This window comes from Trachemys scripta, chromosome 2, assembly GCF_013100865.1.
Source record: "Trachemys scripta elegans isolate TJP31775 chromosome 2, CAS_Tse_1.0, whole genome shotgun sequence".
Classification (NCBI taxonomy): Eukaryota; Metazoa; Chordata; order Testudines; family Emydidae; genus Trachemys; species Trachemys scripta.
Window position 1 is genome coordinate 165,661,152 of NC_048299.1, and position 17,738 is coordinate 165,678,889.

The 17,738-nt window shown below is 40.0% G+C and overlaps 1 protein-coding gene across 2 annotated transcripts in view; it reads left to right on the forward strand.

The window, feature by feature from the left end:
* GMDS (GDP-mannose 4,6-dehydratase) overlaps window positions 1-17,738 on the forward strand; it is a 554,262-nt gene that overhangs the window by 460,477 nt on the left and 76,047 nt on the right. The window contains exon 10 of one of the 2 annotated variants that reach the window (XM_034762222.1): window positions 1,301-1,374. The exons of the other annotated variant lie outside the window; for it this stretch is intronic. Within the exon in view, the coding sequence (XP_034618113.1) occupies window positions 1,301-1,342 (42 nt within the window). The 3' untranslated portion in view covers window positions 1,343-1,374. Of the gene's footprint in view, window positions 1-1,300; window positions 1,375-17,738 lie in introns of those variants that run through there. 2 annotated transcript variants of the gene reach the window in all.

A 17,738-nucleotide genomic window follows, 5' to 3' on the forward strand; every position in this document is an offset into this window, starting at 1 on the left:
AACAATTTCTGGAAAAAATCTGGAGGGCCACATTTGCAAGGCAATAATTGACACAGCTGCAGTGTTTAAGCTACTGTCCTAGCACAGGACAGAAGGAGCATGTAGGAAACTTCACCATGTAGGAAACAAAAAGAAAAGTCAAATCAAAATGTTGTCTCTTTTTATTTAAAATGCGGTATTTAGTCATCTCTCTCCTGTTAGGAAAAAATGGAGAGGTGCGTTGATAAATTTGCATTTTAAAATGTTTCCTCAATATATTAAAAAGGAAAATAGCTTGTAGCTTAATCTATAAACTCCCTCCGTTGAATAGCCTCGGTAAAAATTCCATTTTTGTGACCTTTGGTAGTATAATAGTTATGAAATACTCTTTTTAAAAAATGTTTATAGGGTCCAATTTAGAAAACTCTTACTCCCATAAGTAACTTCTATTCACTTGAATACCCCTATTGAAGTCAACAAGGATACCAGTGTGGTCTGCTGGATGGGGCCAATAATGTGTTTGTTCTAATTGAATAGAGAACTTGTGACAAAAAAATTAGTGAATGATTTGTATGCAGCCAAGTGGGGTAATGACAATACATGGTGCAGGCATGGGGCGCAGCCCAGGTTTTTAGACCAGGAGAACAATTGTTCGCTGTGCTATCGGCGAGTGGGTGTGCCCAAGAAAGGATGTGTTCAGTCTCCTGAGGAGGACACTACCAGCCCTGCTGGCTGCTGACACAGCATCAGCTGTCAGTGAGTCCATTCAGAAGTGCTGGCATTAACTTCCTGATATGAGTGAGGTGCTACAAGAGCACATTTGTCTTAACACAGATTGCCCGGGGGGTGGGGGGGGGGGAGGAAGGAGGGTGGCATGTTTATAAATGAACAACAGTTCCAAGCTGAAAATTCAAAAAGCAATAGAAACTTTGTTGTAAATAACTATTCAAAATTGCTGGACTCTTATACCAGAACCATTTCAAAAGCTAAGAAGTCATTAAGAATTGCCTGTCATTCTATACTTGGGCAAGGTGTCGGAGTGATAAGAGGGAAATAAAGACAAAAGGATTGCTGAACAGGAAAAGGACACTTCACCCAAGAAGTCTGTGCTGTATAAGCCACTTTCCTGCTTTGTCATCAGACCCCCAATACTTTTCTCTTTCCTTGCAAATACATATTCATTCCCCTAACTCATTGGAATTATGTATCTGCTTCAGTGACCTTACTCTAGTTCTACTTTACTCCATCTGTTTGCTGCTTTCCGCTTGAAATAGCTCTGTCCAGGATCTCCCCACTCTGCCTTACCTATCCCCTTTTTTAGAACACAAATTCTGGATTTCAAAACCGTCTGCACTGTGAATAGATTGTTCTGCGGCTGTGTTATTGCTCTAACAGGTAAGCATAGATTCTTCTCAGGACCACTGATTTGTGCACCTGCCTGGGTATATGTGCTTGCAAGTGCACTTTGGTGTTGGTATGCATGCAAAGTCCACAGACCTTTGAAAATACAGTCCTATTTAACTAACATAAATACTTCTCTTGAACCATGAGAATAAAAAAAAATCTTTAGTGTTTCCTGAAAACAATAAATATATTTGAATTTTGGAACCCACCTAACTGCCACAGCTATACTACCTCTGAGGTCATAGTGTCCTTACTAATGAAACTGGAACTGAATGCACTATTGCAGAGGAGCTCTCACAAGGTTACGGTACAAAAATAAATATCAGTGGATGAACCGCCAAAAAAAAAAAAAAAAAAAAGTTTCCTTGTGCATAAGCCCAATGAAACAAAGCAAACCATTAATGTGGAATGCTCGTGCTGTTGAACACAGAGGCAGGGGTGTGTGTGTGCGCGCGCACGCCCAAGGACGGAGGCAGGGGCTGATGTCGGGGTTTCCCCCTCCCCCTGCCTCAGGACTGGTTGCTTCCTGCCTCTGTCTGAACTTACAAGATAGCACGCTGACACACTCTGTCCCCCAAAACACACTTTCTCTCTCCCCCCCTCCATTCACACACATCTTGTCACACACTCCCCCCCACATACACATACACTTCAGTTGAAAAGCAGCTGGCAATGTAGTAGGATGCCTATGGAACAATGGGATTGGGAAACCTGCATCATTTGATGCTGTGCCTACCCCATGAGGCATTGCAAACCCTTCTCAAAGCACCCTGCAGCCTGTTGCACAGTGGGCTAGCTACCACAATGCACTGCTCTCTTTGCCGTTGCAAGAGCTGCTAATGTGGATGCGCTCCAGCATCAGAAGGAGCGTAGTGTGGAGACACAACAGCAGTTTAATTCCAGCGTTTTAATAAAAGTGGTATAACTTGTGGTGCAGAAACTTGCCACTATTAGACATACCCTAAAGCTCAGACACTAGACTTTAATGCAGAGAAGCTTTTTCTTTTTTAAGGTTAATGTAATATTCTGAAATGTACAAACAAATGGACACTGATACTACATACAGTTCTGACTGCATGGATGAGTTCATTTTTTAAATGTATTTATTCCAATCAGTTAGCAATCCCTCTGCTTCAATACTGAATTGAAAAGCTTAGCAGCTTTAAGCATCCACCCAGCACTGAAGAAGAAACCTTGAAATGTGAGACTATCTTCTGGCTGAACTAAGTAAACTTTGTGAATGCCTTGCCTCTAAATCTGTTGGCTGTCTTTGGATATTGAAACCTTTGACTGCTTTGGGGCCCCCTGGTACTCAGGGGCCTTGGGAATTTTCCCCTTCTGACCCTTCCCCCCTCCCCTTGCTGATCACAGACCTAAAATTTCTTTCTATTTGTATTGTATCCCTCTCTGTATCCAGTCTGACTTTTTTTTAAAATGTACAGACAGTATAGGCGGATGGCTACAAGGATTTTTGTACAATAACCTTTATACCCTTCTCATAGTCAATAGGTTTCATGAGTGCTGTGTCACAATCCCACATACACTCTCTATGGGTTTGTTGCCTTTGTGTTCTGTGTTTATGTTTTCAAACAGTGTGCTGGCATTTTAAGCACATGGCTCCTTTGCTAAGAGGTGCATGACTAAAACTCCATGTGTACCGCTTGGACAATATAGTGATAACCTCCCCTTACTGTTTCATTTGCTTACAGAATTCAAATCCCTGTAATTCTGGTCTCATTAGCTCTCACTCTTTACTATGGGCGAAATGTTTACATGTGGATGCTTGAAATAAGGCAGCTTAATCCATTTTTAGGCACCAAAATAAGGGATTGAGTTACCTAGAGCACAGCATGTCTGAAAAATCATGCCTTTTATTGAGGTACTTAAATACAAATTTAGCCACCTAACTTTCAGTGCCCATTAGAAAAAAATTGGCAGTATCTCCCATTTTTTGATCTTTCAAATGTGGTTTATCATTAATTTGCTATCTTCTCATGTACCTAATATTAGAAGCAAGGAATGGCCCAAAACTAAAAGACATCCTATTAATATCTGAAGAAATTCAGTAAGCTAGCTCTAAGCAGAGACCTCCCTCCAAGACTAACAAAATGGCTGTTTATAATCAAATTATGCTTCTTGAGGTGATTTAGCAAAATTGTTTCTAATATTTTTCCACAAGTGATGTTAAGATAACTATTCTATAATTGCTCCCTCCCACGGCCCTCTGTGGTAACAAAATGTTTAACACTTCCCAGACCTCAGGAATCTGATCTGTCGTCAGAGAACTTAAAAAAATACCAGTTAGGATTTCGCTAATTTCAATCTTCATTTCTTCAAGGAAAGGAAAGAATCTCTTTCACCTTGTGGAAATATTATATGTAATCTAAATCTAGCGCTCTGTATATCATAAGTGGGATCCTTTTTCCCACACAGTTCCATTGGCATTTTAGGGTTTGTCTAAGATGGGAAAATTTACACCCTGGATTAAGTTGCATTAATACATTGTATCTACGTTAGGGGTTTGCACTGCTGTAACTACTGCTTATATCAATGGACATTTCCCTAATGTAGAGATGCCCTAACACTTCTCTCTTACCAGAAGACATATCATTGGTCTTGAAGCAGTTGTCCATCCTCTTCCGTAAAGAACAAAGGCACACTAACCTGTTCCTTTTGTTATATCCCCTACTTCCAATTCTGAACAATTAGGGGAAGACCATTTCTTTCTTGTTTTGCCTTTCTAGTGTAGCTATACTTGACAAAAATTGTTAGCTGGAATGGTCTTGACAGCAGAATGTCCAGTAATTCTTTGTCTTCCTGTAATTATCTGTTTAATCTGCTCTTGCTTGTTTTTAATAGATATCTCAATCCTCCTTGCCAGCTTATTTATATTGTGAAAGGATTGTTTTTATTTATTTATTTATTTATTTAAAGTCTTCTACTTATTGCTTACCCTAATCTTTACATCCCTGCTTAACCAGGATAGCTTTAAATTTCACTCTCTTTAAATGTTTTTCAAATATTCAGCTCTATGTTTCCCATACTTCGTAGCATTCCAGTAAAAATTCTTGGGGCATATCACATTCCCCCAAATTCAGATCTCCTGGAGTCAAAGACATTGGTGATGCATCCTTTAAGTTTTCTTGCCCTAAAGAGTATTTAAAATCTAATGAAACTGAACATGGAATGAGAGGTGCTACTGGACCAATTTCTACTGTTAGGTCCAGAATTGTGTCTGACCCTGTACACTGTTCAAATGTCGGTATAAGGAAACCCATTATTCCCTTCCTTAAGGGCCTATTTCGTCACCAGTAATTTGTAATTATGCATATGTAATTTACATTAATAATCATGAGAGTTAGATGCTAGCTTTGAAGGAAGAATAACTGACCTCTCTTATCTATTTTGAAAGAAAATCTTGATCTGCTTTCTTTTCTTGTCCTGGAAGTCTGTCTCTCATCCGATAATCACTACCTTGGTATATGATTACCCTTGCTTGTCCTTAACTCTTCTCCAAACTGACTCTGCTGCTGTGTCAGCCAATATATTTTTATCATCACTTAGTTCAGACTCAGTATTATCCCTCAGTTCCATTGCCACCCACCCCTCTTCTTCATTTTGCCTTTGTCTGGTAAACTCTGTCTTCTGGTATTAAAACACTGCAGACGTTTTTCTATTTCAGTCCATGTGTTTCTTATGTCAGATGCTTCAGAGTTACCACTGAAAACATACATTTCTGATTTAGTTATATGAGAATAATAATGTGTTCCTGTGTTGTGCTTTTCATAAGGAACTCTGCACTGGACAAACATTGAATATTTAAGCATCTCAAGCGTGTGAAATAGATAAGAGGCACTGCTGCCTCCCGGTTTCACTAGTGAGTAAATTGAAGGACAAAAAAAGCTAAGCAACTTGCCTACAATCATGAGTCAGTGGTAATGCCAGGAATAGACCTGAATAGCAATGTGCTCTAACCATGGGCTTAAGTGCTTTGCCAAATCTTCATATGAAGTGAAGCAGTGCAGCTCAAATAAAAATTGGCCCAATTAAGAACAGAAGAACGGCCATGCTGGGTCAGACCAAAGGTCCATCTAGTCCAGTATTCTGTCTTCCAACGGTGGCCAATGCCAGTTGCCCCAGAGGGAATGAACAGAACAGGTAATCATCAAGTGATCCATCCCCTATCGCTCATTTCCCAGCTTCTGGCAACTGATCTAATTGATCCAAATATTTGTGGAGATTCAAAAAATGTCAATTGTTCCTTTTTTCTTTTTCATTTCCATGCACCTCTCTAGTGAGGAGTGGACATGCTGAAATACTCCAAGAGAGCCTGCTCTCACCATTCCATATGTATATGTCTGTGTATATATGAAGTTGTTTTGCTTTCTTTTCTTGTCCCTCCTTTGCTTTTCCTTCTCCTATATTCCTTTACATTCTTTTTTTCCTTGAATATCACTGCGTTCCTAGGTGAAGTATGTAAAGATCGTTTTTGTTATCAGATTGTCTTTTTTGCAAGGTGTCTTCCACCCTGCTTGTCTTCATCGGGTTCATGCGCAATTCTGCTCACTGTCTTATTAATCCTCTTAATAAGTACCCTTGTCCTTTCCTTCTGCTGTAAGACTAACTACTACCCTGGCATTCATCCCTTTGTATAGGCGCGCTATCCACAATGCATGCTTCAGATACTCTTCTGCTTGTTGTTGTTTCACAATTTGCTCATTACATCATACTTGACAGTCCCATCTTTTAAATCCACCTCAGTGACATTCAATACTGGAATCCTGCTGAACACTACCATTATAATCATCCCATGCTATGCTTCTCAGTTAACCAGTTGCTGCCCTTTATGTCGTCCCATGTCTCCTCTGCTGTGCCTCCAACGTACTCCTCTGGTAACTTTCACAGCTGGTCCTGCTCCTCCTCATGCCCTGCTGTCATTCCTGAGGTTTAAAATGAGCTGTGTGTCATCTGTGAACTTCCCGTATTCATTGATCTTCCTGAGAACATCTCTCTAATACTGCCATTTGATCCCTTAGTACTGCAACTAACTGACAACCTTAACAAAAGGAAAGTGTTCCCTTAACTCCTCTGATCTAAGTCAAAACTGTTTTGCGCTCTGAACGTTGCACCGTACTTGTTATAAGATTCATAGCCTTTTTTTTGTTTGTTTTAAATGGTGAAAGTGGCTGAAGAAAATTGACTGACTGTAGGTAAAAATTTTCTGCTGTGGCTGGGTGAAACGATGTCAGATCCTTTGAAAGATTAGTTTGGAGACGGAGCTGTCACCCAGGCAAATGGCCGCTGCTCCCTACCCTGCCTCACTTGATCATTCCTCTAAATTAGGCTGACAAGTGGTAATTACAGAAATGCCAAAGACCTAGGCCCAACTCTTAGAAACCATTTTAAATCAAGCCTGAGAGAATGGAGGATTGGAATTGAGGGAGAGGAGAATGAGAATCGAAGGTTATTTAGCTTCCTAATTAGGTCCCAACTCTGCAAAGCATTTAAGCATGTGCCTAACTTTACTCATGTGAGTCATTGATGGGATGTCTCACATACTTAAAGTTAAGCATGTGCTTAAGTGCTAAACCTTCAGATGAAGTGAAGCCCTTCATCTCAAATAAGAACTGACCCAATCAATCCAAATATTTGTGGAGATTCAAATAATGTCAATTGATTTTTTTTCCCCATGTCCGTGTACCTCTCTATTCAGGAGTGGACAGGCTGAAGTATCCCAAGACAGCCTGCTGTCCCCAGATTCCCAGCACAGGTTTGCAGACCTGAAGGGATCAGATTAAATTCACATAGCTTTTTATTTTTAATCAACCGTTTCTCAGGCCATGCTTCCTGTCTCTGATTGACAAGAAGTGCTGTCCCTATCAGGCTAGATTATCTCAATCACTCCTCTCCTCCTTTATCATAGAATCATAGGATTGGAAGGGACCTCAGGAGGTCATCTAGTCCAACCCCCTGCTCAAAGCAGGACTAATCCCCAGACAGATTTTTTGGCCCAGATCCCTAAATGGCCCCGTCAAGGATTGAACTCACAACCCTGGGTTTAGCAGGCCAATGCTCAAACCACTGAGCTATCCCTCCCCTTCTCTTCTTTGATTTTGTTGCCCCCTCTTTGGGTTTTCCCCCATATACGTATTTATTTGTACTTATTTATATTTTACATCTCTTCTTAGTTCACCAGTTACCAGTTGTCTCCTCTTTCCCTCCGCTTCCCCCTCCCCAATTTGGCCCTCTTCCCTCCTTCATTATCTGGATCTGTTTTCTCACCCTCTTCCCCCACGCTTTTGTTTTCTTATCTCTGCCTGTACGCAGGCTCCCTGTGCTAAAGCAGCTGTGTTGGAAGAAGCACATTCTCACCAGAGAAGGAACTGAGAAGGGGGAGAGATAGGAGCATATAAAATACATAAGAGCCCTTGCTTCAGACAGCTCCAGCCCTTAGGCATCCTTGCCACCTATCTAGTTTGGTCACCCACTGATTTTTTCCTGCCTGAGTATTGCCCACTAGCCCGCTCCCTTTTCCATTCACCCACATGGGGTGAGATTTTCAAAAGAGACCAGGGCCAGATTTTCAAGTACTCAGCACCCAGCAGCACCCATTGTAACATATTTTGAGAAGAGCTCAACATCTGATTTGTTGGGTTCTTTTAAAAGTCTGGCCACTTAGTTTGGTTCCTAAATGGGAACTGAGCTCTTTTTGAAAATTGGGGCCCTTTGTAGAAGCTTGTCAAAAAAGGTTCAAAATTTTTTTATGAAAAACGGGGGCAAATAATAAAGTCACAATTTTTCCGCAGCTGGAGCCCTACATTTTTCAGGTATACATTTACCCGCCATTGCTCACAGTCCAGATGGTGTTCTGCTAGGGTGTTTTGTGCATTTAGAATGCATTAAAGGCATGAACTGTGTGGAAAAGAAAAATGCCACTTCTGGGCTTTGAATGCAGGGGAGAGAAAGAGTATGGGGTCAGATTTCCTCCATCAATCTTGGAATAAAGTACTGGAGTGCTAGAACTTCGGCCACTTTCCCTGTCTACTTCTGTTGTATGTGTGTGGGTGTAGAGAGGTAAGTGACAATCACAAAATACTAGCATGTAATATGTGACGCTTCATGCTGTAATTTTGATGTTAAAAATACCTTCTGCTAAATTTGCATTGAAAATTAGCCTACTTAGTATTTAAGTCTTCCAAAGAGGGCTATTCAATCATAGGTGTAGCTGTATATGCCATGGTGCGCAATTTTTTCATGTTTTAGGAACAATATTCATTTTTATGTAGAACCCCATCTCTCTCATTGCTTCCCCTGATCTCTCTGGTCTTTACTCGTACAATCAGTAAAAAAAATCTGACAAATTACACATTTGAAAATAAATAAAAAAGCAAGTCTCTATGAAAACGAGACATTGATTTCCAGTAAAACAGTGAATGTTTCTGCAACAGGATGTGGATTTGGAGAGTTTTCAAGGGTGGAGATGCCATGCAGAGAAGCTGGTTTGCCAGCTCGGCCTCCTGACAGATGACTGTACTCTTGGTTTCCAAACAATCACCTTTTACAGTGATATCAGGGAAATTCCAGTTTGGGTTCACCCTGTCGGCAACATAACTTTACCTTTTAATTACCAAGATTTTTTGTTCTGTTTCTTTCATGACAGCTTTTTTTAAAGAGCCATATAAAGGTAGCCATTATTTTTTATCCTGGTAATGGACACAGAAGGTGTCCACTTTCTGAAGTGCACAGAACAATCCTCTCAGGTGCGTTCAGCAGTCTGATACCCTACAACAGCAACATATTTCCTGAAAGGGTGAACATAGTCAGACAAGTTGGATAAGTGCCAGATTGTGGCCTGTCTAGCACTCCTGCACAGGCAAGCAAGTGTCCACAAGACATCCTTTAGCCCCCTGCACCGGCTGCCCACATTGCAGGTAATAGCACAGTGGGGAAAGCAGCCTCAGCAGAGCTACTCCCCCTCCCCTTTTGCGGGTGGCAAATGAGCCCCCCAGTGCACCAGGCAGTGCAGTTATGCTGATGCTCTGAGGGATGTACCAGGTATAGAGCTGCATCTGTTTCAAAACAAGGGGAAACTAGCATTGCAATAATAAACATGGGGCTTGTGGTAAAGCCACAGTTTAGCCTAAGGTTCTTCTCTACGTAACTGACAACTAAATCGTACTGATTTTAACACTTGCAATTCCCGTTTCAATCTCTGAAAATCGGACCATTAATGTGAAGGGTATGAAGGCGAGAAGAAAATGCCAGATTTGGTTACCAAAGGAATAGATCAAAGAAAGAAAACAGGTCAAAGACCAATTTAAGGGAAACATTTAACTTGTTTATATACAAGTTCAAGAAAGGATACTCTTGTGGTTAAAATGCTAGTCTAAGACTCAGAAGAACTGAGTTCAATTCCTGGGTCTGCCACTATTGCCGTTTGTGATTGTGGGCAGGTCTGTTTGGCCTGGACATAGCAAAACTCTTAAGCGTATGCTTCTCTTTAAGCAGGGTACTAAAATGCTTTGCTGAATCAGGATCTTGATCTCTTGTCTTGTTTTGTAAAATCTGTACAATGAGGATACTGCTCTTCCTCAGAGTGAGAGTAAATTCATTAATATTTGTGAGGTACACCGAGGTTACTGCTATGAAGACCATAGAGGTAGATAAAGTTGTAAAGAAACCAGGGTGGATAAAATTCAATGATGTCTAATTAAAAAAACAGACATTTACATAATTGAATTTTTAATTAAAATTAAATACAGGTATATTTTTAAAAATAAACATATTTAAAATTAAATTTGAAATTGGCAGTTTATGTTGGAACCTAAACTTATTATAATCTAGCCAAATAATTTAAATTAAATACCAAAAAAAAAATAAAGACAAATAAGCAGTACATATGTGCTGCCAAGTTGTAAAGAAAGTCAAACCACTGACTAAGCATATGGACCCAGAGTTTGCTGAAAAGTGCTAATGTTTGATAGCAGTAACCTCTTTGGCAGGTCCAGACAGAGAATGTTGGTCATTTCAATTTATTCAACAAGTTTAGTTCAATAACTATTTCATTCAGAGTTGAGAAACCAAATGGAAGCTGAAAAATCAGGAAAGCTTGTGTTCCTCTTCCAATCTATGAATAAAAACTAGGTATGAGAGGATTAGCTCTCTGAGTTCTAAAATCTTGAAGGACGTAGTGCCCAGAAACAACTAGTTCAATAGTTTAGATAGATAGGTAAACTGTTTTAATACTTCAATAATCTTTAAATGCAAAACTTGTTTTGATAAACTTTTTTCTTCTGTGTGCAGCACATTTAAGAGTTTTATTTAATAATAATAAAAAATCAAATCAAATCCTGTTTTTGTGAATTTTCAGTTGAATTTGAATTGCAAGTAACAATAATCATCTAGTAAATAAGAAATGCATCATTCACCATTTTCTAACATAAAAGAATAAAAATTAAGAATCTGAATAAGAATAAAAGTTTAGCTGTATAACTGCTTAACTAAATGCGTATAGGTATAGTGTATACTCCTGGTTAGCAAAAAGAAGCACCAAATTTAGTGTAAAGGCTATATTTAGTTGTAGGGCCGGCTCCAGCCTTTCTGCCGCCCCAAGCAAAAAAAAAAAAAAAAAAAAGTTGCGATCGGCGGCGGCAGTTCAGCTGCAGGGCCTTCGCTCCTAAAGGGAGTGAGAGACCTGCCGCCCCCGAATTGCCGCAGGTGCCGCCCCTCTCCCTTGGCCGCCCCATGCACCTGCTTGTTAAGCTGGTGCCTGGAGCGAGCCCTGTTTAGTTGCAAATCAATATGTTTTAATGGTTACCAACCAATAAGAATCAACTTTTCTGTAGCAAAATAACTAAAAAGTACAAATGCAAAACATGATTAAAATCAATTATTTAACTCAAAGTTTCCTGCTTGCTGATTTAAATAATGATTAAAATTGATGATTTAAATAGCTTTGATTTAAATCAGTCCACCTTGAAAGACATCCATAAAGGGGCATCCAGTTCTGAGGAAGTTTATTCCTCCTAGAGCTGATCATAACTTGAGTGTGTTTTTTCTGTTGACTTTTTGACTTTTCATTGGAAAAACCAAAAGCTGAAATACATTTGGCAAAAAAAAAAAAAAAAAAAAAACCACATTTTCAGATTTCAGTTTTCTAACAAAAATTAATAATTTTGGGGAAAAGCAGACATTTTCACAACAGTTTTCATTTGGTCAAAACCCCAATTTTCTGTTATGATCAGTCTGTTTTACCCCCCAGCATCTCCATCCTTATCACTTTAACTTTTCTCTCTTGCTTCATTTTGGGCAAATGGTTGATGGGGGTGGAGGATTTGAAATGTTTGTTTTAAAAACTTACAAATCTACCCCTTTTTGTCGCCATTACCAAATTGGCCAAATTGGGAGGGAGACATGAGGATGTAGGGCATGGTTCCAGTGGTGCTGCCCAGATACAGTAGAGATTGCTGCTCGAGCAATACGGTGGATGGATGTTATCTTTGGATCACATTATTTCCCATCTTTGCATGACACCAGAATAGCCTGTGACAGTGAGGCTGCCTGTGACAAAAGGTGAGCAATGTCGAACAACATTGCTAATTGATTTTAGCCTCATGCCACATTCCTGGTGTTTACTAGTGTTCAAGAAGTATTTGCATGTGTAGGGGAGTTGCAAGCATGCCTGAGAGATCTATCTGTCCAAACATTTTTTTATTAATTAAAACCCCAGAAGTGATTTGCGTGCTGTAATAGCTACAGTACTCTCCCTGAACCAGGGAATGGATCTTAATGCCAGTCTTGGATGATCCCCAAGTTGTCTGGTCTCCCAACTGGGTAGGTGAAAGGGGACACGGTAGCTCTCAGCAAGGCAGGAAGGACTCTCAAACAAACAAAGAGCATTATGTTTGCGATTAGCTCATGGTCATGGCCAATGTTCAGGCATAGTATCTGACAAGCTGACCAAAGCAGACTGTATGAAAAATATTACCAAGCTTCAAAAAGATTTAGTAATAGATTAAAAGTGAATGCCTGTCTTGACAGATTTTTTTTTTTCATCCAGAAAGGATTAAGGCTGACAAGGTGAAGTTGTTTTAATAATTCACAGACAATAATACATCTATCTGTCACTTGACAGAGATAGTATTTAAGATGTTAACATTGTCTGGCATAACATAAAACAGGATCAGTCACTCACCTCTTGGAAACACCTAACCTGGCCTCATTTAAATGTCTTCTTTCCAGCTTTGCCAGTATATTTTTATAGCTTTGGTAGAGCTCTCAGATGATTAGTGACTTTAGAATTTTATCTATTGTATTGTGGTTAAGAATGGAGTAAACGAAAACTCCTCGTCAGCCCTTCTGCAAATTCAGTAACACTTAAAGTACAGTACTATAGACAGTCATTGAAATTCAGAGCAAACCACCTGATTGCCTACCAAAAATATCTTTTAAATCAGGTTTCCTTTTTGCAACCTTTTTGTATTTTTGCAGGCTTTCTTTTTGCCAGAGTGCTGAACTGTACTGTATTTCAGTCATGCTTAATATTGAGTAGCTACATGCAGAAAAGATGGATTAATAATAATGAACACAAAAAATGTATTTTGAAGTGGGACAGCTGCCTATTTTCTTATACAGTAATCTGTGACAAATATATGTTTGTAATTCACTACATCTGTTACTGAGTCAGTGCTTTCCAGATCTTAGTTTAATAGATTTCCGGGTGGGGTGAGTGGGAAAGGAATTGTTTTTGTTTTTATTTTGTTTTGTGTGATTAACCCACAAAACACACAGTTTCCGCATTCTGATTCTTAAGAAAATATCTATATATATATAAAAATCTTTTCTAAAATAACAAGGACTGTCCTCTGACCAAAGCAATTGGCTCCTACTCTAGTTTTTTGCTAGATACCAGTTGTAAATCCCCAAACCTCTAATCTCTGGCACTGTTTCCATCTTGATCCTAGGCTCTATTTCAATGCATTGGGGGAATTAGAAAGTTGGTTATGATGATGGAATTGTAAACAGAGGAAATGTGAGGTATTAGGAAAAGCTCAGGTTAGTGATATGACCAGGTTTGCTCTGTGTGCTGTATTGGTAACTAAGCAACAAAGCCTACCAAGCCCTCTTTTTATATCACTTTGTGTCATCGCTGACTGTGTGTTGTGACATTTACTCCTCACTCCAAACAGTTCTTCTGTACTACTAATCCCATAAGGTTAGCACAGCCTTTTATCCTGGGCATAGTTAGATTAAAGAGGCTGCAGAAGAGTTTCCTAAATTGTATTCAGGCTCCCTCCCCACTCCACTCTCCCCCGACCCAAAGAAATGGTTTATGGGTATTATCTTTGCATGTAACATATTTGTCGGGTGTCTATTGCAAGAGCAAAGCAACAAAAGTCAAAATCCAGAGTGTTACAATCAATTGAAAGAACCAACTAGTTAAAATACTGAATATAGTGAAACAGAACTCAGGAAGTAGGGAAAGGAGGAAACCAAATAGCCCTAGAGATAAGCAACCTACCTACAAAGAGGTCAGTATTCACATGGTGCAAAGGATGGAGGGAAAGATGAACACAATAGCAAAAAGAAACAAATGAGGGAATCTGCAAAATGGTCACAGAAGGGTTAATCCCAACATAGAAGATTTATGCATTTCGAAATGCAGCCAGTAGGGGTTTGTGACAGATGCCCTCTGAAGGGAGTTTCACTCCTCAGACGCTTGGCAGAGAAAGTCCTACACTTTTCTTCCAGTGTTAAGGACCAAAAGCAGATCTACCCTGCCCTGACTGTTATTGCTGGGCAGATTCAAAAAGCAAGATGTGATCACTCACTTAGGTAGCTAAATCCTATTTTGTGAAGGAGTTCATATTTAATATTACACCTTGAACTGTATTCTTTGACGTCCTGGTAGTCAGTGTAGCTTCTGACAGTTACAAGTAACCTGTCCCTATTTTAAGAAGCAAGCAGCTGCCTCCTGCAACTGCCTCAGTCAATGATCAGTTTCAGAGTATGCCCAGTTATGCAGCACGTTATAATACTCTAACCAAGAGATCACAAAGGCCTGGCTGACTATGACTGAAGTTCATGTCTGAAAGAAAGTAGCAGATTTTCTATATAAAGTGGAGAGGATTGTCATCACATGTACTGTAGTTATTGTAGAGCAATTACCAAGGTATGTATACGCTAAATGTAACTGAATGGGTTTTTGTAGGCCAATTTAAGAGTTTTTGAAAAGTGTCCCATTGACTGAGATCCTCTATTTATCTACAGTGCTGGTACTGATGTAAGTTTCTGCACACTATTTTACCAGCTGACCACAATCATGATCTGGAGGGATCACCTGGAGGTGAAAGAAAATCAGTTAGGTCTCTATGCCTCTCTGCAGAGACTGGCAACAAATGTACCAGTGATGGGTTTTTTTTTATGTGGGCACCTGTCCGGTAGTCAAAGGAATGTGATCAACAACTCATTTCACGTAAGCTACCAAATACTAGTTACTGTTAGAGATAGACAAGCTAATTTAATAATAATCAATCCATCCCATCCCATCCCTGTCCACCAGAATTTTCTGCTTCTCTCCAAATGAACTTTTGCTGAATCTTGGGAAAGGGGGGTTCACCACAAATGCCTCCTATCTCACTGTTAGATGACAGAAATTCAGCCTGCTGCTGTCTGGGCTTTCCTGCTGATGATGCCTCAGTGGGCACAGCACTTTTATAAAAGACCCAAATCTTGGGTGAATTGAAGGTTTCTGAAGAATGCTGTGTAGTCTATGGTATTTCTGTCAAGGAAGCCTCAGAAACACCTTATTCAGAGAGGACATGAGCAGACCCCAGTACCACAGCCTGATGTGATGATGTGGAGAGCCTGGGGGGAATGTTATACCCCTTACTTCCCTTTAACACTTCCCAGACCCAGAGATCCACGAGAAGATAATTGAGGCAGAGGAAAGAAAACTGTTATCAATTTTCACACAACAAAGGTAGAGAGCAGGGAGAAACTCAGAAAGTTTGTTAAACTAAGTAAAGATCCGAAATTAACAGAAATTCAGGATTTTTTTGAGGTTTGCACATCACTAATCACTGACAACATGTCTGAGGTTTGAACTGGTGACCAAGGTGTAAAAAACTTCAATTACTAGTAACGTCAGCCATCCCAATGTATCATATCCAGGTCAGGTATTTAAAGTGAACTGTACAGGTTTATACATTGAGAAGCTATAGGTGGTATCTTAGGCCTGTCTCAAGGCAGCCAGTAACCCATTTTACTGACACAGATGTTTATTTTAAATCTGGATTATATATGTGTGTGTTAGAGAGGGAAAATTGAGGTTTTGCCTTTCCCGTAAAGAGGGCTGCAGCGTATGAGTGGACAAAGATGAGTTGACATTACGTCAGTGGTGGTAAATAACCTCATTTCTGTGGAAAGGGTGCTGACAAGCAGTAATTCTTGGGAAGCCTCCAGCTAGAGTCCAGACACTGATTTTAGGGATTTAGGCAATATAAAAGGGATTATTAAAAAAGAAGAAGAAAAGACATGTACAGAACTGTGCCTGTAGTGTTTCTTAATAAACTTTTTTTTCTATTAAACATTTCCAGAAACACTTGTACAGTTAAGCCGAGTGCTGTGAAAGGGGCTAGTATTCAGTTTTGGATACACTGTTCCAAATTTATGTTTTGAGTCAAACTGAGTATGTTTCAGCTGCATGTCTAGCCTGCTTAAAAATATATATACACACACACGACCTGAGTCTGGTGGACCTCATATAAACTTGGACTGAAAATATTGCATTTCAAATAACTCTTCAGGGCAGGAGCCTTGCTTTCCTGCTTTTTCTGAAAAGCTCCTTAGGGGTCATTGATGCTACATAAAAATTAAATAAGTAAAATTAGGTCCCGTTCCTCCAAATCAGAGTCCTAAATATTCAGCTATCTCCCTCACCTAATAACCCAGGCCTAGCTGCTTGGGCAGCATTCCTCCTTCCACACCACCCCACTCTTAGTTATTTTAATATCAAACCTCATCCTAATCCCTTATCCTAGATATCGAGACTTATCACCCCAATTACCAGACTTTTATCCTTTGATAATACCTCATACCCAAGTCCTAGAAATTTAAAAGGCACCTCCACCCCAAAACCAAATGTTGGACTTCCAGGAGGCACCTCTCACCAAGGGACCTGAGTTCTGGCTATCCAAACACATATGAGAAGTCATATTAAATTGCAAAGAGTGATTTCTTTTCTATGGGTTTTTCTAACCTTAGAATTCTGTAGCAAGGACATAGAATTCTGTAGGGTGGATAGAAAAACCTATAGAAAGGAAATCACTGTTAAAAACAGTAGGTTTTTACAGTAACTTTTATGGAAACCTGTTGGTTTTATCTCTTAAAAACCCTGACCCATGAGTGCAAGCTCCCATCTGTATCCAAAATCAAAGGGAATATAAGACCCTGAGTTCACTGGCTAGGCAACAAGACAGCTTTTCAGTGCCTTCAGTCTGAAGGATCTCATCCTCTTACTGGAAACTTTGTATTTCATCTTAAAAGGTTTGACTGTATTTCTATACATAGTTTCCAGCCTTACGTGGATCAATAGGAAGCCTGTTCTGAAAGCCAAACCCTTCTTTCTTTGCATGAGTAGGGTGTGTAAGCTTCAAATTAATGATCCGAAACTGTAAACTTACATCCTTGGTGACTGATATATATTTAACATATAAACCACTCGTGTATCTGTGCAGCTAAAGTAGGGTGGAATATCCACATGTAGTGAGGAGATCTACAATGTGTCCATGAGCACTGCTAACAATTCAGTAACCAAAGTTCATTATTCTGATGTACAGGGAGAAAAGAAGCGCCAGTGTTACAACACAATGGGTTGTTGTTACTATAATACACAGGTGTTAGCTTGATACTATGGGTACATCTACACTACAGCGGGGAGTCGATTTAAGATACGCAAATTCAGCTACGTGAATAGCGTAGCTGAATTCGACGTATTGCAGCCGACTTACCCCGTTGTGAGGACGGCGGCAAAATCGACTTCTGCCGCTTTTTGTCGGCGGCGCTTACTACCACCTCCGCTGGGTCTGGTCTATACTACCCGCCTGAATCGGCGGGTAGAAATCGACCTCTCGGGGATCGATTTATCGCGTCCCATCGGGAATCAACAATCGATCCCCAAATCGGCGCTCTAACTCCACCAGCGGAGGTGGTAGTAAGCGCCGCCGACAAAAAGCGGCAGAAGTCGATTTTGCCGCCGTCCTCACAACGGGGTAAGTCGGCTGTAATACGTCGAATTCAGCTACGCTATTCACGTAGCTGAATTTGCGTATCTTAAATCGACTCCCCGCTGTAGT